Genomic DNA, 25402 nt, shown 5'->3' with positions numbered 1-25402 from the left:
GAGGGGAGGAAATGTGACCCTGCTGATTGAGAAGGGAGGGAGAGGGGAAAATGGGGAATGACTGATCCATTAGCTTGACGTTAGTGGTAGGGAAAATGCTGGAATCTATAAACATCTTGAGAAGAATTATGGGATTGAAAATTATAGGGATCAGGAGGTCCCCAGGAAGGGACGGGATTGGAAAGAACAGGGAATCTGCCAGGTGGATGATCTGTGAGCATCAACATGGAGGAACGAGAGGGTGAGGTGGGCACAGCGGGCACGAGGGAGCAACAGGTGCCCAGCGTTCAGGCTGGGTACAGTCTCCGAGCTCTGTGTCCCAGGCAGGGGAAGCCCTGAGGTCGGGGTAGGGTTCCCCTCTCCCGCGGGCCACCTCGGGCTCCGGCTCCGGCTCCACCTGTCACCGAAGGGAATCTGCGGCAACTCACCAGGAAGTTTCCGGACACGGGGGGCTGGTAGACGTCCTTGAAGGCACAGTCACTGTGGTCACAGGAGGCAGAGTTGAAGATGGCCTCGACGAACTGCTGGCAGTCGCGCGGTTCGGAGGAGCCACGGAAACTGATGATGGATCCAGGGGAGTAACCGGGGGGTCGGTGGTCCTTGGTGCAGGGGCTCTCGTAGATGTCTCTCTGAGTGTAGGAGACATTGTAGCCCAGGGGTAGGCAGGGGCTGGTCACAATGCTGTTGGAACTGTGGGTCTGGGGGAGGCACAAGTGGATCAGATGTCCCAACGACAACCCCCGTCCCACCATCCCTGCCCCTCCCCACCACCGCTCACCCCGCCCCCACCCCCTCCCCTCTCCCTCAGCCATCCTCCTCTAACCCCATCCCCACCATGTCCCCCCTCACCCCTCCACACCCTCACCGCCACCCCTCACCATCTCTCCCCCGCCACCCCACCGCCACCACCCCACCATCTCCCCCACCCCTCCCCTCTCAACCTTCCCCCACCACCCCTCCCCACCCCACTGCCACCACCCCACCATCTCCCCCACCCGTCCCCCTCACCCTTCCCCCACCACCCTTTTTTTAATATAAACATTTATTTGCTAAAAGCACTACAAAAAGACAACCAGTGTCAATACACGGCATTTAATACAGAAAAGAAGAAACTACGCAACGACAGAACTACAGTAGAGAATGCAAACTAATACTAACGAAACACACACGCAACACTACACCCGTTAACGCAACATGCAACCCTTCAAATAAGAATCACGTTTGTACCGTCCATGACACACGCGATCCCCTCAGGGGCCCACCGAGCGCAGAACTCAGCTAGGGTGCCTACAGAAACTGCGTGCTCCCTCTCTAAACACACCCGCGCGCGCACGTGAGCGCGGAAGACGGGCAGGCAGGCCGGCCGGTACCCTCAGCAGCCCGCCGCCGCATCCCGTGGATGGCCAGTTTGGCCAGGCCCAGCAGGAGACCCACCAGGAGATCCTCTGTGCGCCCCGCCCTGTGCCACACCGGGTGCCCGTAAACCAACAGCGCCGGGCTGAGGTGCAGCCAGAACTTGAGCAGCAGATATGCAAAGAAGGGCTGCAACCTCTCGCACTCCGCGTACGCGTGGTACACCGTCTCCTCCCCGCCGCAGAAGTGACAGGCGGCAGGGGTGTCGGTGAACCGGCTCAAAAATCGGTTGCATGGCACGGCCCGGTGCAACACCCTCCACCCCCAGGTCCCCGATGTACAGCGGGAGGACTCCCGCGTGGAGAGACCTCCACCGGGGACCACCCCCACCACCCTTCCCCCACCCTCCCCCTCCCCTTCGCAGCCATGCTCCTCTAACCCCATCCCCATCACATCCCCCCCTCACCCCTCCACACCATCTCTCAGCCCATCCCCACCGCCCTCCCACCATCTCTCCCCCACCACTCCCCCTCTCACCCTTCCCCCGCCCCTCACCCCATCCCTACTACCCCTCCCCTCTCCCTCCTCACCCCGTCCCCCACCAACTCACCCCCTCTCACCCCATCCCCACCCCTCCCACCCCCACCTCCCCTCCTCCCCCTTCCATCCCCCTCCTACCCCCTTCACACAGCCCACCCCTTCCACACCCACCCAACCCCTAACCTACCCCCCTCCCACCCTGACCCCCACTAACCCACTCCCGATCCCCCCCACCCCTGCCCCCGGGGGAGGGCAGCACCTACCTGCAGTATCTTGGTGCGGAGCATGCGGAGGACCTGGTCCTTGCCGTAGCAGAGGTAGCTGTGTGTGTACACGGTGTAGTGGTGGCCGTATAGCTGCAGCCCCACCTCGCTCTCCGGCTCCTTCACTGCCTCCCCAGGCACGAACGTTATCTGCGTCGACGCCCCTCCCAGGTCCATGGCGCCCACCGTGTGCCGGGCGGGGTAGAACCACTTGCCCACCCAGCCGTACTAGAACAGAGGGCAGTGTCATCCTGGCTGCTCCCCGAACGCCCCCCCCCCCACCCTCCGCATGGGCAACATCCCACTGCCCACCCCTCCCCGTGGTCCCGTCCTCCACACGGGCAACGTCCCACTGCCCACCCCTCCCCGTGGTCCCCTGTCCTCCGCACGGGCAATGTCCCACTGCCCACCTCTCCCCGTGGCACTGTCCCCACCCCCTGCCAACCCGCACGGTGTAGATCGTAACCCCGACAACCAAGACCACCCCTCCCCACATAACCCCACTGTCCCTGCTCCCACACCCCAATCCCCCGCCCCATCCCTCTCACCACCCCTTACCCATCATCCCTTCCGCCCCGTACCCTCCCTCACACCCCACATACTGCCCCCCATCCACGTACTCAGAGAAGGTCCACATCATTTGGTTGGGCTGTGGGGGTCCACTCCACCTGGAGGGTCAGTCTGTGGGGGTGCGTGACCCCCTATTTGACTGTGGGGGGGGGGGGTCCTTGACCGTCAATGGGACTGTGGGAGTCTGTGACTGTTGATTGGATTGTGGGGGTCTGTACCCTTTGGACAGACCATGGGGGTCTGTGCATGGACAACCACGTCAGTCAGCCCAGTGTTATCAGAGAGGACGTCCTGTGGGGTCAGGGGTTCCACCTGTCCCCCCGTTTGTCCGTGCTGACCCCTCCCACCCTCTCACCTTTATAAAGTTCTCCATCAGGTAGTTGGCGGTGACCCAGCCGAACACCCCCTCCTCCTTCCCTGACAGGATCTTGGCCCCTCGGGAGCTGAAGCTGTAGGACCTCAGGGTGCTGTTGATCTCTGCAAGGATGTCCTGGGTTGCTTCAGGGTTGGTCAGACTGTAGACACACAGTGTAGAGGGCCTCAGTACCCCAGTGACCTGGGACAGGCTGGAGAAATGAGTGGGGGGGCTGCCATGATCAGAGGTGCTGCGGACCAGGGTGGGCAGGAACCTGCCGGCAGCCCACCCCCTTCTGGCCAGACACGGCAGGCCTCGGTTTTACCTTCATGGCACCCAAGAACTTCCAGCTTAAACCCTGAGCCTCGTGAATCAGTTCTCATCAAGTTCATTAAGGAGAGACCTGATAGATGTTTATAACATTATGAGAGGCATAGACAAGGTAGACAGCCAGTATCTTTTTCCCAGGGTCAAAATGTTTAACACCAGAGTGCATGCATTTAAGGTGAAAGGGGGTAAGTTCAAAGGAGATGTACAAGGCAAAGTTCTTTGACACAGAGAGTGGTGGGTGCCTGGAATGTGCTGCCAGGGGTGGTGGTGGAGGCAGATACGATAGAGGTGTTTAAGAGGCTCTTAGACAGGCTCACGAATGTGCAGAGAATGGAGGGATGTGGACATTGTGTAAGCAGGAGGGGTAAGTTTAGTTGTTTAATTACTAGTTTAATTAGTTTGGCACATTGTGGGCCGAAGGGCCTGTTCCTGTGCTGTATTGTTCCCTGTTCTACGTTCTATATTCCAGCTACTTCACTTGCGTTTCTTGGGTTAGGATGCCGCCACCCCTCCGTGTGCACACAACACGTGACTCCAACGCCACACCCTGTAGTTGACTGGTTTGGGCAATGTACCCTACTTCTGGCTACATTGACCCTTCCTTGCTCAGGTTGGTGAGGGCTTGCTTTCATTACTGGCACCCTGGTTCCAAGCTCTGGTCTGACATATCCATGGCCTCCCTGCACCCACCCACCAGAGACGGGTCCCTTCCTCACCTGCAGGGTCTCACAGAGCAGATGGGAGCTCAGCAGGAGCAAGTCTCCCCACTTCACCACCAACCTTCCTCTGTCTCTCTCCCCCTGATATTTCTCTCTACCTGTCCAATTCCTCCCTCCCCCTTTCTCTTCATTTCTCTCCCCTTTTTCTCCCTTCTCTCCCACTTTCACACTTTCTTTCACCTCTATTTCTGCCTTCCTATCTTTCAAGCTTTCGCATTTCCCCTCTCTTTCTCAGCCTTCTCTCCTCTATTTCCCTCTCCTGTACCTCCCCTCCCCTCTTCTCCCTGAGCAAACATGAATTGGGAGCAGGAGTAGGCCTCTCAAGTCTGCTCTGAAGTTGAGCGAGGTCGTGGCTGCTCTGATTGTTAGATCATAAAACATTGCCAATATTTTATCCTGCTCTAAGATCTATCTAACCCTTCCCTCCCACATAGCCCCCCATTTCTCTATCATTCATGTGTCTATCTAAGAGTCTCTTAAATGTCCCTAATGTATCTGCCCCCACAACCTCTGCTGGCAGTGCGTTCCACGCACCCACCACCCACTGTGTAAAAAACTTACCCCTGACATCCCCCTTATACCTTCCTCCAATCACCTTAAAATTATGTCCCCTCATGTTAGCCATTGTCACCCTGGGAGAAAGTCTCTGAATGTTACCTTCTCTGCATTCCCATCTACCTGCCTGCCCCCCCCCCACAATATCCTCCTCCCCCCTTATCGAGAATTTATCCGCCTCTGCCTTCAAACATTCAAGACTCTGCTTTCCACCGCCTGCTCTGCGCTCTGTGTATCGAGGCTCTGAGTCTCTTCCCTCTGACACTTTGGTCTTCACAGAGTTGGAATCAGCACCTCCGTCCCTGTGTAGGGAGTTCTGACCCCTGCTCCCCTCCCACCGGCCCCTAGAATGCCCCTGTGCCTCACTCCTTGAACTTTCTCTCCAGTTCCATTTCCCCAGGGCACTGCTTGTCCCCTCCCACCAAATGCCCCCCAACTCTGTGCACAGTCCACATTCCCAACGACTCCCTCCCCTCATCCCGTCCTCCCATCGAGTCTCTCAGCACCATCTACTCACCAGGGGCAATTCACAGTAGCCAATTAACCTACCAACCTCTACATCCTTAAGATGTGGGAAGAAACCTGAGCTTAGAGTTAAAGAGTCATACAGTACTGTAACAGGCCCTTCAGCCCACTGTGTCTGTGCCGACTGTCTACACTAATCCCATTTCCCAGCACTTGGTCTGCGGCCTTATGACCCAGTGAAGCCCATATGGTCACAGGGAGAAGATGTCAGGATTGAACCCGGTTGCAAGAACGTGGTGCTACCTGTATGCTTGGCTGCCTGATTCTGGCAGAGGGAGAAAGAAGGGTCTGGTAGGGTCATGATTTACATCACTTGGTCAACAATCCACAGTTCAATCCCCTTCCCCACTGTGGAAGTGTGCGTGAATCTGTGGTTTTGGTGGAGTGAATCGGGAGATGTTCGCAGTTGTGGGGAGCAGCAGAGGCTGAGGCGACCGGTGCAAGAGTCACCTGGAGATCCAACAGTGAGTTCAGAAAACATTTCTCTAGTGGTGACAATGTGGAGCTGAGTCCCACAGGGAGGCACTGAGGAGAACAGTACAGAGGCATTTAAGAGGAGGCTGATCAGGCAACTGAGGGAGAAGAGGTGATACTGGTAGACTTAGATGAGGGAAGAAGCTCGAGTGCAGTACACGTGCTAGCACAGACTGGCTGGGCAGAATGGCCAGTTTCTGTGCTGCTTAACCACAGAGTCATAGAGGGATACAGCAGGGAAACAGGCCCTTCGGCCCATTGAGTCCAGACCGACCAACACCCACCCATTTACATTATTCCTATATTGATCCCATTTTTATTCTCATCGACTTCCCCCGGATCCTAGCTCTCCCATACACACTAGGGGCAACATACAGTGGCCGATTAACCTACCAACCTGCACATCCTTGGAATGTGGGAGGAAACTGGAGCACCCAGAGGAAACCCACGGAGCCACAGGGAGAACATTCGAACTCCACACAGACAGCACCTGAGATCAGGATTGAATCAGGGTTTCTGGAGCTGTGGGGTAAGGACTCTGTGACACTGTGCTGCCCTAAATCTACAAATCCAGTATTTAGAAACTCTGGAAATAGAAAGCTGAAAGCAGTGAAAGTGATGATGAACCCCAATGTTGCAAAAACACAACTAATTCACTAATGTCCTTCAAGAAGGAAACTTGCCATCCTAACCTGGTCTGGCCTAGATGTGACTCCAGTCCACACCAACGTGTCTTCTGAAGTGTCTGGCTAGTTTCAAACCTGCCTCCAACAGTTCGGCGAGGCCCACCATGGGCTTCTCACTGTGGGGAGGTCACATGCCAGCTGCTACAAAATTGGTTCCTTTTCACAATTGGTTGAGAAGGATGAAATATTGTGAAGGACAGAATCCAGTCAGGGATATATAGAACCTTGTCCGCAGAATAAATCCAGGGGATTGTTGGGTGTTAATAGTGTTTCAAGGATGGCGTCTTGTCCATTTCCAATTCTGTATAAGATCCGGTACAGTGAATGAAAGGCACATTCACCAAGGTCCAGACAATGCACGGCTTTGTTGATTGGTGGAAAGAGAATGCAAACCTGGCCGCTTGGTGGAGTGATTATGTGAGCCTTTGGTGATGAGTGAAGGAACATGCAGAACCTTTGGTGATTGGGGAAAAGAGATATTAAGAGGCGTTTCAGTGATTGGTGGAGAGGACATTCAAACCTTTGGTGATTAACGGAGAGTGTTTGCTCATTTTTGGTGATTATTGAAGCGCGTAAGAACAGAGAGAGTACCGCCGCCCTGTGGTGATTGGTGGAGAGAGTACCGCCACCCCGTGGTGATTGGTGGAGAGAGTACCATCGCCCCGTGGTGATTGGTGGAGAGAGTATGCAGCCCTGTGGTGATTGCTGGAGAGAGTATGCAGCCCCGTAGTGACTGGTGGAGAGAGTATGCGGCCCCGTGGTGATTGAGCACAGGAAGAGCCCACTGTGTGCACTGTCTACGGCCTGCAGACTTTGGTAAATAAGGCGATGGCAGTCAGATGTACGACAGGACAGCGTCAGATTTAGAAAATTAAATGAATTACTTTGTTCTGCTGAGTGAGCTAATGTAACAGAAGGAGGAACAGGGTTAGAACCAGCCACCTCAGACTTGTGCAACATCCATCCTGTACCACACGGGAGCTCCAGGTATTTCCTGTGTCCAGGACGGCCACACCTGCAGGAGGTTCTTCAGTGACGGAACTCAAGGAAGCTCTATAGTTGGGGATGGGATTTCAGGAGGGAAAGTTGCCTCTGTGATTCCAGAGTCAAGTGTATCACCAGGGGGCTCTCGATCACCCTGGAGGGGAAGGGGAAAGTGGAGGCATGTGGGGGAGGGATGGGGGGGAGAGGTAGGGGGAGTGAGAGGAGGAGGAGTGGGAGGGGGACCAGCCAGCTAAAATTGGCTCAGTGGTAAGAAGCAAAGGACGTTGGTGTTTTGTGACCAGACAGATGATACCAGTGGGGTTCCACAGGGCGATGGTAACCGGTCCCTTGTACTTTTGCAACATCCATGAGTAATTTTGACCTCAGTGCAGGGACACAATAAGGAAGTTTGCAAGTGATACAAAAATCGATGGTGTGGTTGCTGGAGGAAAGCTTTAGACGGCAGGAAGGTATCGATGGTCTGGGCAGAAAAATGTGGCAAATGGAAATTAATCGGGAGAAGTGTGAGGTGATGTCTTTGGGGAGGTGCAGCAAGGGATGGGAAGCGGGAGGCGATCGAGAGATGTGGAGGAACAACTCTCGGAGGGTTGAGGGGTGGCTCTGGGAGTAGGATGGTCCTGGGATGTTTAGGGGGCAGAGCATCAGGGGCACCCTCAACACAGGACTCGTTGCAGTACCTCTCCTCGGCTCCTCAATGTGTAGTGGACATCCACAGATCCTTGCAGGTATCAGGATAGGTCTATAACGTGGTTAGAAAGCCATGCTGTTCACTTCCCTTTATTAACTGATGCACCAGATATAGGAGCAGAGGGGTTATGCAAGAAAATACCAGTTACACGACAGTTGGAACCCCGAGGACAGTTGTCATCACCACGATGCAGGAAGGATGTGATTGCACAAGAGAGGGTTTTCGATGATGTCACCTGGACTGGAACCTGTGACAAGAGGAAGGATTGGATGAACTGGGGGTGATGTGGCAAGTGTAGCTGGTAGAGCCACTTGCCCCAGAGCTTCAGACACCCGGGTTCAATCCTGACCTCGGGTGCTGTCTGTGTGGAGTTTGCACATTCTCCCTGTGTGGGTTTCCTCTGGGTGCTCCGGTCTCCTCCCACGTCCCAGTTAGTAGGTTAAATGGCCGCTGTAAGATGCCCCCTGCATATAGGTGAGTGGTAGAATCTGGGGGGAGTTGATGAGAATGAGGGAAGGATAAAGAATGGCATTGGTGTAGATGGGTGGGTCGTGGTCAGTGCGGACCCAGTGGGCCGAATGGCCTGTTTCCATGTTGTTTCCCTCCATGTTTCTGTGTTTCTTTTGGAACAGAAAAGGCTGAACAGAAACTTAAATTAGGCATATAAGGTAATAATGGGTGTAGATAAAGTAAATATTTCACTTGGCAGAGGGGTCAAAAATCAGAGTTCAAGTAATTGGTGGAAGAACTAGAGGGGAGAGAGGAAACATCGTCTGGAACTCACTGCCTGGTAGGGTGGTGGAGGCAGAAATCAGCAGTGCTGGTTCATGTAGTTGAAGAGTTCTGAGCTGCAGGACTATGGACCCAGTGCTGGGATTAACTTGAGGAAATCTTGTCTCGACTGGTACAAACACAATGGGCCAAATGGCCTCCTGTGTTGTAAACTTTGTACTGTTGTATGGGATTATATGATTGGTGGAGAGAGTGCACAATCGGTTGGTGATTGGTGGAGAGAGTGCGCATTCGGTTGGTGATTGGTGGAGAGTGTGGGCAATCGGTTGGTGATTGGTGGAGAGAGTGTGCAGTCCTATGATGATTGAGCACAGGAAGAGCTCACTGTGTGCACTGTCTACGGCCTGCACCCAAGGAGACCACAGTGTCATATTTAGAAAATTAAATGAATTACTTTGTTCCGCTGAGTGAACTAATGTGAGCAGGAGGAGGAACAACTAGCCACCTCAGACTTGTGCAACATGCATCCTGTACCACATGGGAGCTCCAGGTCTTTCCCACATGCAGGAAATTCCTCGGTGAAAGAGGGAACTGTATAGTTGGGGGACGACTGTAGAGTTTGCTGTTACTGACGGGATTCCATGAGGGTAAATTCTCTCTGTGGTTCCAAAGTATATCATCAAGGGGGCTCTGGATCATCCTGGAGAGGGAGGGATGGTGGACTGGGTGGATTTTGGGGAAAGAAGGGAAGGCGGGGAGGGGAGGGGGACAGTGGGCCAGTCAGAGGCTGGGGTCCATCAGTACCAAAGACCCAGGTAGACAATGCAAGGGCACAATAAAAAGTCTGCAAGTGATGCACATCCCAACTCTCGGAGGGTTGAGGGGTGGTCCTGGGAATGGGCTGGTCTTGGGATGTTTCAGTGGCACAGGATAAGGGGCACCCTTGAGAGATTGTGCAAACGGTTGGTGATTGGTGGAGAGAGTAGACAAGTGGCCGATGATTGGTGGAGATAATATTGAAACGGTTCGTGATTGGTGGAGAGAGTAGACAAGTGGCTGATGATTGGTGGAGATAATATTGAAATGGTTGGTGATTGATGGAGACCCTGGATGTTACTTACTTCAGCAAGCGCATACCAGCCGTTGCGCCAAGGATGAGGGGGGTCTCGGTGTGCCTCTCGGAAGGGACACTTCTCAGAGCCTTGTCGAGGCAGGCCTTCAGACTGTTCCCGGCTTTGGCTGGGTTTTCTTCGTAGCTCGAGATTCCTGCACCTGTGGTCGATAGTGATCCAGCTGTGAGTCCAGTGGGTAGAGGCACATCTGTTCACCCCTCCCCCTGCGCTACCTTCCCCTCCATCAAAAGATGTCCCAAGGTGGCACGGTGGTGTAGCAGTTAGTGTAACGCTTTACAGCGCCAGTGACCCAGGTTCAATTCCCGCCGCTGTCTGTAAGGAGTTTGTACGTTCTCCCCGTGTCTGCGTGGGTTTCCTCTGGGCGCTCCGGTTTCCTCCCACGTTCCAAAGACGTACGGGTTAGGAAGTTGTGGTCATGCTATGTTGGCGCCGGAAGAGTGGTGACACTTGCAGGCTGCCCCCAGAACATTCTCAGTAACACAAAAAGATGCATTTCACTGTGTTTCCATGCACATGTGACTAATAAATAAATATCTTGTCTCATATCTTATCTTATGTCCCCTTCCCCTCCTCTCCCTCCCCCAGTACCTTGCCAAAATGCCCAGCTATTTGACTGTGGGGAGCAGCACAAACCATCCTGATCAGTGGTGATTTTTCCTGTGCGGAGGACTATTGGGTGCATTGAGATGCTCGGTCCTGAGGCTGGGATTGGTTGGGCTGGGTCTGGGCTCTAGGTTCTGGGGTCCGAGGTTAGAGTTCAGGGATTGGCATCATGTTAGGGTCTTGAATCAGGGGATGGGTCTGGAGTCAGGGGGTTGGAGTGTGGAGGTCAAAGGTCATCAGCCTGGTGTTTGATGTTGGGGGTCAGGGTCTGGGGCAGGATTCAGGAGTCTGGTCGACCTTTACCTTCCACCTGGCAGCTGCTGTGTTCGCTCACGATGCCAGTGTTGTTCTCTTTCCCAGATGGCCATTTGTAGATGAAGACGGTTGTGCGCGAGGAGCCGGCGTCAATCACAATCCCGTACTGTCGGAAGAGAAACAAGAAGCCCTCTCAGGACATTGCGGTCCGTTGGAGGTCTGCCAGAGATCAGCCCGAGAGCTGAGCGGGTCAGTCGGCGACCAGGCTGAACTAGGCTGGACTAGGCCGGCAGACACTCCCGTGTGGTAGAGAAAGTGTGCACGGCCTCTTGAGAGCAAACAGACCAGAGGCAGGGACAGTTGGGAGAGGAGGGGTGTGGGAGGGAGAGGGTAGGTCTGAGGGGGCAGGTGGGGGTGAGGAGAGGGCAGGTGGGATCAGTGTGGTACAGGTGGGAGTTCGGTGGCGGTGCAGTTGTTATGTTATTAGACTAGTGATCCAGAGACTTGAACTAATACCCAGACCTGTGTTCAACTTCCACCAACGTGGCTGTGAAATGTAAAATTCAGTGAATAATCTGCAACATGGATAAACTGTTCTTCAAAATGATGACTGCCAAACCTTGTCTTATCTATGAGGCATGTCCCCATTGACCCTCACCGATTTTTACAGATGCATCATAGAAAGCATCCTATCCCCTTACATCACAGCTTAGTGTGGCAACTGCTCTGCCCAAGACCGCAAGAAACTGCGGAGAGCTGTGAACACAGCCCAGTCTATAACAGAAACCTGCCTCCGCTCCACGGACTCTGTCCACACTTGCCGCTGCCTCGGGAAAGCAGCCAATGTAATCACGGATCCCTCCCACCCTGCTCCCAGCAGTCCCATTCCCCCTTGTCCTGCAACTTTCTCTTCCTCTTGCGCCCATCAACTCCCCGTTAATTCTCTTGCCATTCACCGACTCTCTAGGGGCAATTTACAGCGGGCTGTTAACCTGACCAGCACCTCTTTGGGACGTGGGAGGAAACCCACCCAGTCACAGGGAGAACATGCAAACTCCACACTGACAGCACCCAAGGTCAGGATCGAACCCGGGTCTCTGGAGCTGTGAGGCGGCGCTGCTAACCATGGTGCCACTGTGCCAGGTGGAACCCTGCAGTCCTTACCCAGTCCACCTATATGTGACTCCAGTCCCACCAATGTGGTGGCCCTTAAACATCCTCGTAACTGGCTCAGCAAATCACTACCTTCTTCAGGGCGATGAGGGATGGACAACAAAATGCAGGCTGACCATCAGCACCCACACCCTGAGAAATGAGTAAGTAAATTTAAAGAACTATTTTGCTCCGTTGATGTCCCAGTGTTAGGTAGAAGTGAGCTCAGGATGCTAAGTTCAATCACAATCTGCCTGTTAAGCGCAGACATATTCATTCCATTTGTTATATTAGGCTGTTTGGAATGGGTGTGATCATGCTTTGTGTCACTGGAAAGAGCATGACTTTGGATATGTGTGTGTTGAAATTAATTGGTACAGATGTAATTAGGTACAGGTGTGATCAGGGTGTTGTAATCAGACTGTTTAATGGCTGTGACATATATTTGGAACAAAAATCTGCTGAGGCTTGAGATTCGAAAACAGGGGACGTGCTCAGCAGGTAAAGCAGCTTCAGAATTCCCTCGCCTTCGCTCTCACCCCCTCTCCTCCCTGTCAAAATGTGGATAGCGTAACGCTATTACAGCGCCAGCGACCCGGGTTCAATTCCTGCCACTGTCTGTAAGGAGCTTGTACGTTCTCCCTGTGACTGCGTGAGTTTCCTCCGGGTGCTCCGGTTTCCTCCCACATTCCAAAAAAAGGACGTACAGGTTAGGAACCTGTGGGCATGCTATGTTGGCGCCAGAAGCGTGGCGACACTTGCGGACTGCCCCCAGAACACTCTATGCAAAAGATGCATTTCACTGTGTGTTTCGATGTACATGTGACTACTAAAGATCTTATCCTTATCCTCGTCCTCGCCTTCCACCCCACCACCATCCACATTCAATGGGTCATCCTTCACAATTTCAACACTTTCAACGCCATCCCACAACTAGACTCACCCTCAGAAGGCTCCGTTCCCTGCCAAACTCCCTGGTCTATTATTAAGTCCCCACCAATAACTCCCCCTGTCATGGCACATTTGAACCCTAATCACAGCAGTTCAGCAACACTACGACCATGCTGACCACTTTGCACCAAAATGAACTTTGTGGTTTTTTGTTCTAATTGTTTTTTTCTTGTTAGAATTGTGTATAATTTATGTTTATGTTTTTCTTGTGAATGCTGCTTATCTGAAGCTACATGCCTGTGATGCTGCTGCAAGTAAGATTTTCGTTGCACCTGTGCACATAGGTACTTGTGCACATGACAATAAACTTGACATTGACTGCAGGAGGTGCAACACCAGCCCTTTCACTTCTGCCCTTAACACCATCCACGGACACAGACAGTCTTCCCATTTGAAGCACCGATTCCCTTCCCACGTCTTCCAATCTCCTGAACTGCATCCAGCGTTCACGGTGTGGCTCCTCTACACTGGAGAAACCAAACAGATTGGGTGACCGCTGTGTTCAGTTCACACTTCCAAGCTGCCTACCACTTTAATTCTCCGTCACACTTCCACTCTCACCTTTCTGTCCGAGAGAGCCCTTCTGTCTGCGTCCCCTCGATCAACAAAATCAACAATTTCAGGAACCAGCCCTATTTTTCCCTTCGTAGACTTGGCTGTAATTTCAATTGGTTTCCTTTCTAACTTGTCTACCCTGTCGTCATTGTTACCCTGACAACTTTGGCATCCACACTAACCCCAAACAATCCCCCTGTTCTTTCCACAACTCCTCGCTACAACTCAAAATGTGCTGGTTTTCTTACTTTTCCAGTTCTAACAAAAGGCCCATGACCTGAAATCAGTCTTTTCTCTTCCCATGTCTGCTGCAAGACAAGGCAGGGCTTCGTGCTGTCAGTGTCTGGCCAAGCTGCAGTGACACTAATTTCAGGTGCAAGCAGGAAGTTGGCAAGACATTTGATTGTCTATTTACTACTGGTGAAACTAAACAAATTATAAAAGGTATAATAAGATAATTAAATACCAGAGAGATCAGGATGAGAGAAAGGGCCACGCCCTCTTCTCACTGCTATCGTCAGGCAGTAGGTACAGGAGCCCGAAGTCCCCACACCACCAGGTTCAAGAACATCTACTTCCCTTCAACCATTCAGTTCTTGAATCAACCAGCACATCACCTCAGTATGGTAACACTGTCACCACTTTGACTACATTGCACTACAATGAACTTCATTTTTTTTGGTTCTAATTGTGTTCTTTCTTGGACAATTCTTGTAGAATTTTTTTTCTTCTGAATGTTGGAATTCTAACGCTATGTGCCTGTGACGCAGCTGCAAGTAAGGTTTTCGTTGCACCTGTGCACACATCTACTTGTCTGCATGTGGGTGAATGGAGGTGCAGGTTTGACCAGGTGTTCGGGTGGAGGTTCAAATGTGACCAGGTGTTCAACGGAGGTATGGGTACAGGTGTGACCAGGTGTTTGGATGGAGGGACGGGTACAGGTGTGACCAGGTGTTTGGATGGAGGGACGGGTACAGGTGTGACCAGGTGTTTGGATGGAGGGACGGGTACAGGTGTGACCAGGTGTTTGGATGGACGGGTACAGGTGTGACCAGGTGTTTGGATGGACGGGTACAGGTGTGACCAGGTGTTTGGATGGAGGGACGGGTACAGGTGTGACCAGGTGTTCGGGTGGAGGTGCGGGTTTGACCAGGTGTTCGGACAGAGGAACGGGTGTGACCGGGTGTTCGGATGGAGGTACACGTGTGACCGGGTGTTCGGATGGAGGGTCGGGTGTGACCAGGTGTTCGGATGGAGGGACAGATGTGACTGGGTGTTTGGATGGAGGTACAGGTGTGACCAGGTGTTCAGATGGAGGGATGGAGGTACAGGTGTGACCGGGTGTTTGGATGGAGGTACAGGTGTGACCGGGTGTTCAGACAGAGGAACGGGTGTGACCGGGTGTTCAGACAGAGGAACTGGTGTGATCGGGTGTTCGGATGGAGGGACGGGTGTGACCAGGTGTTCTGATGGAGGTACAGGTGTGACCAGGTGTTCTGATGGAGGGACAGATGTGACTGGGTGTTCGGATTGGGGTACGGGTGTGACTGGGTGTTCGGACGGAGCTACAGGTGTGACCGGGTGTTCTGATGGAGGGACGGATGTGACCGGGTGTTCGGATTGGGGTACGGGTGTGACTGGGTGTTCGGATTGGGGTACGGGTGTGACTGGGTGTTCGGACGGAGCTACAGGTATGACCGGGTGTTCTGATGGAGGGACGGATGTGACCGGGTGTTCGGATTGGGGTACGGGTGTGACTGGGTGTTCGGACGGAGGTACGGGTGTGACCGGGTGTTCGGAGGGTCGGGTGTGACTGGGTGTTCAGATGCAGGTGAGCTAGTTGTTTTGCTCTGGGTTTTTTCATTCTCTGTGAGAGGAAGTGCAATGGAAAGCATCTGGGTCCCTGGAGCCTTCAATCCCCACCTGAGCACTGACAGGTAAGGAGAGAGTGGTGGGGCTTGCTGGGACTTGGTAGGTGGGTGTGTGTGGAGGCAGCGAGCAGTTACCGTCAGTGACGGGTGCTGTGTATGAGCTCGTCCCACGAAAGAGGCAGTAAAGGGGATGTAGAGAACGTCATTGAAAATTAGATCAGTATCAGAATGTCTGCTATAATTAATGTTAGCATTCAGCTGTAATGGTTGGGATTAATCAGAGGTTGCAGTGGGAGTTGTGGGCGGGTTTGACAGGGGATATGGGGTGGGGGATGTGGGGGCAGGAGAATGCCAAATATGGTATCATTGTCTAAAGAGGTCAAGGGCATGTGTGGGAACTGGAGGACGGGGACTCTTTTCCCTTCATTTCAATGGACAGGAGATGTTCTCATTCATGGAGGGGTGAAGGACCAGGTAACTGATTTAAAGTGGGGCAGAAGATGCAGGTTTGGGGGTGGTGGGGAGTGAGGACAAACTGTTCCATGCTGGAACTGCCTGGGGAACTCCCTGTCTGCAGAGTCAGTCAGCACTCCCAGTGAGGACTGGTTGGCATTTCAGGGCAGGTAATTTGCGAGGCTCAGGGAAAGCATTCCGCAGGGGCTAGCACGGACCTGATGGACCAAGTCGATAATCAGGGGAAAATCTAATAAGCACTTGATGAAGTTTGAGTTTTGTTAAAGGCAGGTCCTGCCTAGTAACCCGACTGGACCAGTGGGGGGTAACTGTGAAGGTTGAAGGGTGGTGGACGTTGTGCAGATTCTCAGACCGCATCACTAACGGGCATCGTCCCAAGTCCTTCCCTGGCTCAGCACTTACTGCTTACTGTCCCATGCCACTTCTGAGGGTTTGGCCAACGTCTTGCTGTCAGTCCTTCCATCCCCCAGGGCTCTGTCCTGACTCAATTCCTTTTAGATGGTCACAGAAGGAATCTCTGTGATACAAACAATAAGCTCCAGTTCATTAGTTTCTCCATTCTACATCTAGTCTGGCACCCATCCAAATAAACTGCTAGTAACTGCTCTGGCATTTAGTATTGTCTTCAATATTTTTTCCATCAGACCTCCCCACTTCCCAACTGTCTTCCTAAGTGGTATGTCTTGTGGATGATGTAAGCCAGACAGTAGGAGCTGGTCTATTTTGGTTTGGAGCCGAGATGGTTGGGGGACAGTAGAGGGATTTGTGTTCAATGTCATTAAGGCTTTAGTTAGAGTGGAAGCCCCGCATTGGCAAAGGTGTCAGGGCACAGATTGAAAATAACTACCATTCGGTGGGGGAGAAGTTTTCAGCTAGCCATTGAAGCACTGTCAATGTCTACTTTCAAAAAACAACTTAAAATATTTTTGTTTTATTTATCTGTACACAGGAGTGAATGTGGGCAGCACTGTCAGCATTTATTTTCCATCCCTTATTGTCTCTGAACTGAAGATGCAGTTCAAAGTTAACGAGAGCGGGTCCAGAGCCACATTCAAGCTGAACCATGGAAGAAGGGCCGATGTTCTCTCCTGAACCCAGACAGGCTTTTCATTTCATGCTTAGCACTCCATGCCGTAGCTTTTTATTAAATCGCAGCATTACCTGAACAAACATTGACCAAGAGTCTGCATTTGCAACTCTTTCTCCTGCTTCACTTCAGCAGGGTTGCTGAGACCCCTCCTCCAGACCTCATCGCGGCCTTGGTCCGGATGTGGACTGATGAGCTGAGCTCCAGCGGTGAGGTGAGGCTGACCGCCCTTGACATCCAGGCAGCATTTCTCTGCCTGCGCCATCAGGGGACACAGTAGAAATGAAGTCAACGGGCACCTCTGACCTCACGATCTACCTTGTTGTGACCTTGCACCTTATTGCACTGCACTTCCTCTGTAGCTGTGACACTTTACTTTGTACTGTTATTGTTTTTACCTGCACTACATCAATACACTCTGTGCTGACTCAATGCACTCTGTACTAACCCAATGTAACTGCACTGTGTAATGAATTGACCTGTACAAACGGTATGCAAGACAAGTTTTCCATTGTACCTCAGTACAAGTGACAATAGTAAACCAATACCAATACCAAGGGCAAAAGCCTCCAGTGGACGGAGTCATACCTCATGCAAAGGAAGATGGTTATGGCTACTGGAGGTGAATCAACCCAGCCCCAGGACATCACTACAGGAGATCCTTTGGGAAGTGTCCTAAGCCCAAAGCCCAACCATTGTCCGACCTTCCTTCCACTGTGAGGACAGAAGTGGGGATGTCCACTGGGGATCGCACAATGTTCAATTCCATTCAGAACCTCTCAGCAAATGAAGTAGCCCATGCCTGCATGCCGTGGGACCCAGATGACATTCAATGACAAGGAAGGTACACACTGCAATAGTGCCATGCAATGACCATTGCAAGGACCAGAGGGCACAGCCTCAGAATAGAAGGACGTCCCGGTAGAACAGAGAATAGGAGGAATTTCTTTAGCCAGAGGGTGGTGAATCTGTGGAATTTATTGCCACAGATGGCCGTGGAGGCCAAGTCATTGGGTATATTTAAAGTGGAGGTTGATAGGTTCTTGATTAGTGAGGGCGTCAAAGGTTACGGGGAGAAGGCAGGAGAATGGGGTTGGGAGCGAAAAATGATCGAATGGCGGAGCAGACTTGATGGGCCGAATGGCCTAATTCTGCTCCTGTGTCTTATGGTCTTACAGACCATCTCCAGCTAGACAGTCCGACTGCCTGCCATTGACAAGCGATACGTTGTCATCGATATGTTACCATCCTCGCGTCCCCTACCATCAGCAACCTGGGGGTCACCATTTACCAGGGACGCAGCAGCCACCCAGACACTGTGGCTACAAGAGGAGGAGGTTGGTGGAAAGTGACACAACAGCCTTCAGCTCACCACAAGGCAGGTCAGGCTGCGGTGTAATACTCCTCTTACCTGGGTGGCTGCAGCTCCGACAGCTCACGAGCAGCTCAACACCCTCCAGGACAAAGCAGCCGCCTGATCGGCACTCCATCAACCCCCTAAAACAGTCTCTCCCCTCCACCACTGCACTGCAGTTACTCACCTGGACCACCTGACAGCACCCCCTGAACAAACAGCCTCTGTCACCAAGGGCAAGGGCAAGAGATGCAGGGGAACATGCCACTCTGACTTGGAAATATATCGCTGGTCCCTCACCACCTCTGGGTCTAAACCCTACCCAACAGTATGATGGGAGTGCCTTGCCCAGAAGGACTGCTGTGGTTCAAGAAGGCAGCTCATCCTCACCTTCTCAAGGGCAATTAGGGATGTGCAATAAATGCTGGCCCTGCCAGGGACCCCAGCATTCCCAGTGAACAAACAGGAGGAGATTGGGAGAACTTCTGCTGAAAGTGTGGACAGCCAGTCCATCAACCTCCCAGTGGGAGATTGGAGGAAGCCCCACGTTAACCCAGAGCTGATTAGCATCAAAGTCTTAAGTGGGTGCAGGACACAGAGATCTGATGGTCCAGTTACTTCTCCTGTCTGGCTGATCCACGAGCTCTGTACTGTGTGATCACCAGCTGTCAGCTTCCCTGTCACAAGGCAGGCGAAGATGTTTCAACACCACACCTTTCAGCCGAGGTCTCTCCAGTAAAGCTCATGACAGTCGTCTTTGCTAACGTGCTCCAATGAGGTGCTGAGAGAGTATCAGAGGTGCAGAGTGATCCAGGTTTGGGAAGTCCTCTCAGTGTCCTGGCAGATATCCATCCCTCAGACAACACTGACACGTTGTTGTCTGATTGTTGCTTGTGGTGTCTTGTTGGGCTTGAATAAAAGCTGCAATGTTCCGGGCAAGATGACTGGAGCTACACGTCAGAAGTACGTAAGTGGCTGGGAAATGTCACAACCCATCCAGTCATCATGGTGTATTCTGTCCCTCGAGTTTGTGCAGCTCTCTGCAGGGTGGTCCATTCAGACCCACCCCCATACACCACCCCTGCAGTCCTGCGAGTTTCCTTCTCTCGTGTGCCGATCCCAGCTTCCTGTTGGAATCAGATCATGTCCACCTCCACCCCCCTCAGAGGCAGAGAGTTCTAGGTCACTCCCACTCACATCCCCTGTATAGCTCTTACCCAAAACTTTATGCTGCCTCCTGTATCCCTGTACCACCAGTTAATGGAAATGGCTTTTCTTTGTCTTATAAGTTTATCGTAATCCTGTACACCACCATAAACCTCCTTGCAATGAGGAACAAGCCCAGCTTCTCCAGTCTAATCGCACTGTTCTGGTAAACCCCTCAGGATCTGCACATCCTTCCCGGAGAGGTGACCCCAACTACGCACAACGCTCTATTTGCAGATTAATCAGATCTTTGTCGAGGCTCAGCATAACTTCTCTACCTTTACTCTCAACGCCTCTAATTATGAAGCCCAAGATCCATATGCTGTTGGAACTACCTTCCCAATAGGTTCTGCCAGCTGCAGAGATCTCCACTCTTGCATGGGTTAGAACAATGCCGCGACGTCTGTGTTGCCTTCTGCCAAAATGCACCTCTCACCTTGTACTAAATCCCACCTGGCCCTGCCTGCCTTTTCTGCCAGCCTGTTGCAGTCAGCCAATAAAGTCCTCCCCGCCACAGCTCCAAGTCTGGTATCATAGGCAACCTTTGAAATGTTTCCCAGTATTCCAGCATCTGTCACTATGGCAGTGGTCCCAGCACAGACTCATGGGGAACCTCTCTGTCCATCATTCCCCAGTCTGAAGAGCAGCAATCACCACAACTTACTGCTTTCTATCCTGAAGCCAATATTTTATCCACTTCTCTATAGTCTCATGTTGTTTACCAGCCTTTAAGTGACAAACATTTCCTTAAAATCCATGTACAATCTTGTTGCCTTCTGTTACTGATGATTTTACTGCAACATGAGCTGCCTTTTACAAATCTGTGCTGGGTCTCTTTAATTAACTCAACCCTCTATAATTAAATTTTCCCTGATTGTTGCTTCTCAGATCTTATCCATGACTAATCTGAAACGGAATAATTTACTGTTACCAGGAAAGTCCTGGCACTTGTTCTTAAGCAAGGGTGTCACATTTGCCAATTTCCAATCCTCTCTCGTATTTTTGGAAGATTAGATGTCATGGCAAACACCTTCCGCTGTCTGCCCCCACTTCCTTTATCAACAGGGATACAAGCCTTCCAGACTAGGTGGTTTCACCACCCTCACGATCACCACCCACCTTTCCAGTAACCCACTTATAATCTTGGCCCCATTCATTACCTCTACCTTCCCCGATTCCACCGGTATTTTGTCAGCATCCTCCTTACTGAACACTGATACAAGGTATTCACTATGTATCCCAGCCTTGCCCTGAGCCTCTGAGAATACATAACCTTTCTTGACCGTAATGGGTCCTAACTTGCCCCATTATAACCACTTACTACTTTTGGTTCCCTATTAGTATTGGTAGATTATTGTCACTTGTACCAAGGTACAGTGAAAAACTTGTCTTGCATACCGATCGTACAGGTCAATTCATTTCACAGTGCAGTTACATTGAGTTAGTACAGAGTGCATTGATGTAGTACAGGTAAAAACAATAACAGTACAGAGTAAAGTGTCACAGCTATAGAGAAAGTGCAGTGCAATAAGGTGCAAGGTCACAACAAGGTAGATCGTGAGGTCATAGTCCTTCTCATCATATAAGGGAACCGTTCAATAGTCTTATCACAGTGGGGTAGAAGCTGTCCTTAAGTCTGGTGGTACGTGCCCTCAGGCTCCTGTATCTTCTACCCGATGGGAGAGGAGAGAAGAGAGAATGACCCGGGTGGGTGGGGTCTTTGATTATGCTGGCTGCTTCACCAAGAGCGAGAGCTGAGTAAACTGCCAATCTCGTCTTGTAGTATTTCTTTTCTCCTCTCAACATTGTGTGTATCCTGATTTGCAGCTGAAGAACTCATCTGATACGGCCTCATCATGTTCTCTATCTCTCTCGTCATCCAAGGAGTCTTGGCTTTGGTCCCTCTATCTTTCCCTTCTGTGGCAACATGCCCAGCCCATACCTGAGGCATCTCCTGTTCTTCCATTACATTGCAATCTTTATTTCATTTTACCCAGATTCCCCTCATCCCACTGAAGCCAGCCCTGTTCCAATTTAGAAGTCCTATTTTAGATTGCCCTTCTTCATTACTACCTGTGGCTTATGATAATGATCACCCTTACCCGAGTGTTCATCACAGGCTGTTGGTCCACTCAGCCCATCCCATTCGCTAGCACCAGATTCAGTAACAGTTCCTTGCTGCTTGGGCCATGAATGCATTAGCCAAGGGCGTTCATGGACTCAGAGTCACACAGCACAGAAACAGGCCATTCGGCCCAGCATCACGTTAATCATCAAGTACCTATCTATACTAATCCCAATTGCCAATACTTGGTCTGCAGCTTTCCATGCCATAGCAATTTAAATGTTCTTAAGATATTTCTTAAGTGTGATGGGCGTCTCTGCCTCCACCCTCCACTCAAGCAGTGTGTTCCAGATTCCAACCATCCTCTGGGGGGAAAAGAAATTCTTCCTCAAATCCCCTCTAAACCTCCTACTTCTCATCTTAAACGTATGCCCTCCAGTTTTAAACACCTCCATTATGGGGAAAAGTTTCTTACTCTTTGCAACCACTCTTAATTTGCACGCCTCTGTCAGGTCCCCCAACAGCCTGCTCCCCTCCATGGCAAACCCACCTCGTCAAGTCTCTCCTCATGACTGAAACATCCAACCTTCTCTGCACCCCTTCCAGCGTATCCACTCCCTTCCCATAGTGTAGCGACCGCATCCACACACAATGTTCAAGCTGTGGTCTAACTAATGTTTTGAAAAATTGACCATAACTTTCTTGCTCTTATATTCTGTGCGCTGGCTAATGGAGGTAAGTATCACATCTGCCTTCTTCACCCACCTTAGAAGTAGAACATAGAACAGTGCAGCACAGGAACAGGTCCTTCAGCCCACAATGTCTGCGATACCCCATGATGCCAATCTAACTCATCCCATCTGCCTGCAAATGGTCTCCATCCCTCCATTCCCTGCATGTTCATGTGTCTGTCTAAATGCCTCTTAAACATTACTCTTGTATCTGCTTCCACTTCCTCCCCTGGCAGCATGTTTCAGGCACCCGCCACTCTCTATGTTAAAAAAAAACCTTTCCTTGCACATTTCCTTTGAACGTTCCCCCCTCACATTAAACCTATGTCCTCTAGTGTTTGACATTTCCACCCTATCGACCCTGTCTATGCCTCGCATAATTGTATGTCTCTCTTCTACTTGTGCTGTCACCTTCAGGGATCCTTGTACCTGTTTATCAAGATCCCTCTGTTCCTCCGTGATCCCCGGGGCCCTACTGTTCATTGTGTACATCCTTGGCTTATTAGTTCTCCCAAAATGCTTCGTTTCACACCTCAGCCCATTTCACCAACTGATCTCATCCTGTGGCCGATCCTCCTCGCCAACAGCCACCAGTTTTCGTCTCTCCCGAACACGTTTCAGAAGTTCCTCCCCCTCCTTTCCCTTTACTCTCACACCTTCCCAATGGACACTCAGCTAGTCGAAGTCCTGCAACATCACCACCGGTGGTTCCTGCACATCACTGAAACGTCACTGCATGCCCGTCCTCGATCTCCCCGTCCCCGGAGCATGGGGTCAGACTCTTTCTGCTTCACAGCCCCAGCTGGGTGGGTTGTCCCGTCGCCCCTCACGGGTCCCTCAACGCGATACCTTCCCTGGTTGGCACTGGGACCCCACCTGCTCTTTACTTCTAAACATTTTTTATTGGTGAATATTTAGCATCTGATTCTCACCATTTTAAAGCCGTGTTTCCTTTTGTTGTGACCACATCAGGTTCCCACATGACTACTTGTGCCTGTAGCTCACCAACCTTGTTCATTCCTTTACACCCATTATAAAGAGTTGGTGAATCCAGCAGTCCATGCAGGTTTGCTTCCATCGGACATGGTCCCTCCTCCTCGTGCTCCCACCCCTCTGTGCACCTTTTCCATATGCAGGTGCCTTATCCCAGTGCCAACCTTCCCCTAACACAAGGGAACCTTCCCAGGACACAGTGTGGAGGAGTTAGGCTCCAAAACTTTAACACCAGTGCTGGCGATTCTCTTGGAGATTCTCTTTCTACACCATGTCTATGAGACTCTTTCCCTCGCACTGTCTGTTTTTAAACTCTTCCCCCCCACCCCCCCCCCAATCTATCTTCAGGACCTTCCTTCCAACCAAACAAGGGGAATGATTTGGGGCATTATGAGATGGTGACAGTCACATAGTCACAGGTGTAGGAAGTTTCTGGTACAACTCAGCCTGGGAGCTGGTGGTGACCAGGATCAGTCTCCGGATGTGGGGCAGGAACACTGTTCCAACAGTCTGTGTGGGCTGTAGCCAGGGACTGCTCCCTGACACTGGTTAATTGGCTGCTATAAATCCCCCCGGGAGGGTGAGGGAGATGGGGTCGGGGGGAATAAGTGGGTGAGTGCGACTGCTCTGAGAGCCAGAATGGATTTGATGGGCCGATTGTCCCCCTCTTCTGTGGCAATGGGACAAGGAGGACTGAGATAGTCGTCACATGCAGTCAGGTACCTCGGTGAGGGCAGGGTAGGGGTCTGTCACTTCCAGGTGAGGTCTGGAGTTCAGGGTGGGGGGAGCTGCTGATGGGTGAGGGAGGGGAGGGGAGGGTGGAAGGGAGGGGAGGGAGAGGAGGGGAGGGAGAGGAGGGGAGGGGTGCTGGATGACCTGTAATCTAACAATTCCTTCGCAAGTATTTAATTCTGCTGCAAGTGGCCGCTGTCCCGCCGGCGCTGCTCACCACTCGCCGGGCAGCGGAGGAGGGGGAGTCCCAGGATCGTCCGCTCACTCTCCGGCCGCGGGAATTGGGTGTGGGCACTCGGCCCGTCTCCCGAGAAGTGATGCTCGCCCACAAGAGACCGGCACCGGCGGAGCAGCGACCCATCACACTGGCGACCCGCGACTCTCCCCGTCCCACACACTGAGCCCGAGTTCCCTCACACATCCCGCTCCCTCCCTCCTCCTCCCTCTCTCCCTCTTTCCCACTCTCTGCTTCCCTCCCCCTTCTTCCCTCTCTCCCTCCCTTTTCCTCCCTCCCTCCCCCTCCCGCTCCCTCTCTCTCCCTCCCTCTCACTCATCCCTCTTCCCCCTCTCCCTCATTCCTTCCTCCCCCTCCCTCTCTCCCTCCCTTTTCCTCCCTCCCTCCCCCTCCCGCTCCCTCTCTCTCCCTCCCTCTCACTCATCCCTCTTCCCCCTCTCCCTCATTCCTTCCTCCCCCTCCCTCTCTCCCTCACTCTCCCTCCCTCCCTCTCTCCCTCCGTCCTTCTCTCTCTCCCTCCGTCCCTCTCTCTCTCCCTCCCTCTCTCTCTCCCTCCCTCTCCCTCCCTCCCTCCCTCCCTCTCTCTCCCTCCCTCCCTCTCTCTCTCTCCCTCCCTCTCTCTCTCCCTCCCTCTCTCTCTCCCTCCCTCCCTCCCTCCCTCTCTCTTTCCCTCCTCCCCTCGCCCGACAGGTGCGGCGCTCACCTTGTAGGCTGGCGGTTCGGCCCGGTCCCGGGACGTGGCGGCGAGCAGGACGATGCCGAGGAGCCCAAGGGCGCCGAGCGCTGCCGACAGGGCGAGCTGAGGCAGGCGGGCCATGCTCAGCCAGTGCGGGGTGCGGCTGGTGCCCGCGACTACCCGCCGGGAACGGAGCACGGCCACCCCGCCCCGCCCACCGCCAGCCTCCGCCCTCCCCGCGCTCCCTCCCACAGCCGCCGCGCTCCCCCGCACCGTGCGGGGCCCTCCCACCCGCCCGCGGCTGCCCCCCGCCCGCCCCAGGCACTGACCCACCGGGCCCACACCTGAATCTTACCTGCTCGCTCAGAGAGGGAGGGAGAGCCGCACCGTCCCGGGGACTGGAGGGAGCTGTGGGAGAGGCGGGACTGAGGGAGTTTGTCGGTCAGACTCTGAGGAGCACCTTGGACAAGCCGGGAGAGTTGTGCATCAGTGACAGAGTCCCACAGCACAGAACCAGGCCTTTCGGCCCACCAT

General features: G+C 52.6%; 1 protein-coding gene across 1 annotated transcript; it reads right to left on the bottom strand.

Annotated features, from left to right (window-relative positions):
* Positions 1–287: 287 nt before the first annotated feature.
* Positions 288–25166, bottom strand: LOC127582306 (ectonucleoside triphosphate diphosphohydrolase 2-like). Its single transcript, XM_052037485.1, has 6 exons — positions 24896–25166; positions 10835–10952; positions 9917–10067; positions 3082–3241; positions 2157–2384; positions 288–698 (listed from the first exon to the last, which is right to left on the bottom strand). The coding sequence occupies exons 1-6, from the start codon at positions 25007–25009 to the stop codon at positions 288–290; spliced, it is 1182 nt and encodes a 393-aa protein (XP_051893445.1). The 5' UTR covers positions 25010–25166.
* Positions 25167–25402: the final 236 nt, after the last annotated feature.

The sequence above is a fragment of the Pristis pectinata genome, chromosome 23, assembly GCF_009764475.1.
Source record: "Pristis pectinata isolate sPriPec2 chromosome 23, sPriPec2.1.pri, whole genome shotgun sequence".
NCBI classification, from domain to species: domain Eukaryota; kingdom Metazoa; phylum Chordata; class Chondrichthyes; order Rhinopristiformes; family Pristidae; genus Pristis; species Pristis pectinata.
The sequence above is the reverse complement of the archived record's forward strand: the minus strand, read 5'-3'. Positions and strand labels throughout refer to the sequence as shown.

Bases quoted from the DNA above. Each gene is read 5' to 3' on its own strand.
- LOC127582306 (XM_052037485.1), bottom strand. From the start codon at position 25,009: ATGGCCCGCCTGCCTCAGCTCGCCCTGTCGGCAGCGCTCGGCGCCCTT. The intron at 10,953-24,895 runs GTGAGCGCCGCA...CTCTTCCGACAG, and splicing joins CCGAACCGCCAGCCTACAAG to TACGGGATTGTGATTGACGC. The intron at 699-2,156 runs GTAGGTGCTGCC...TGCCTCCCCCAG, and splicing joins TCCGCACCAAGATACTGCAG to ACCCACAGTTCCAACAGCAT.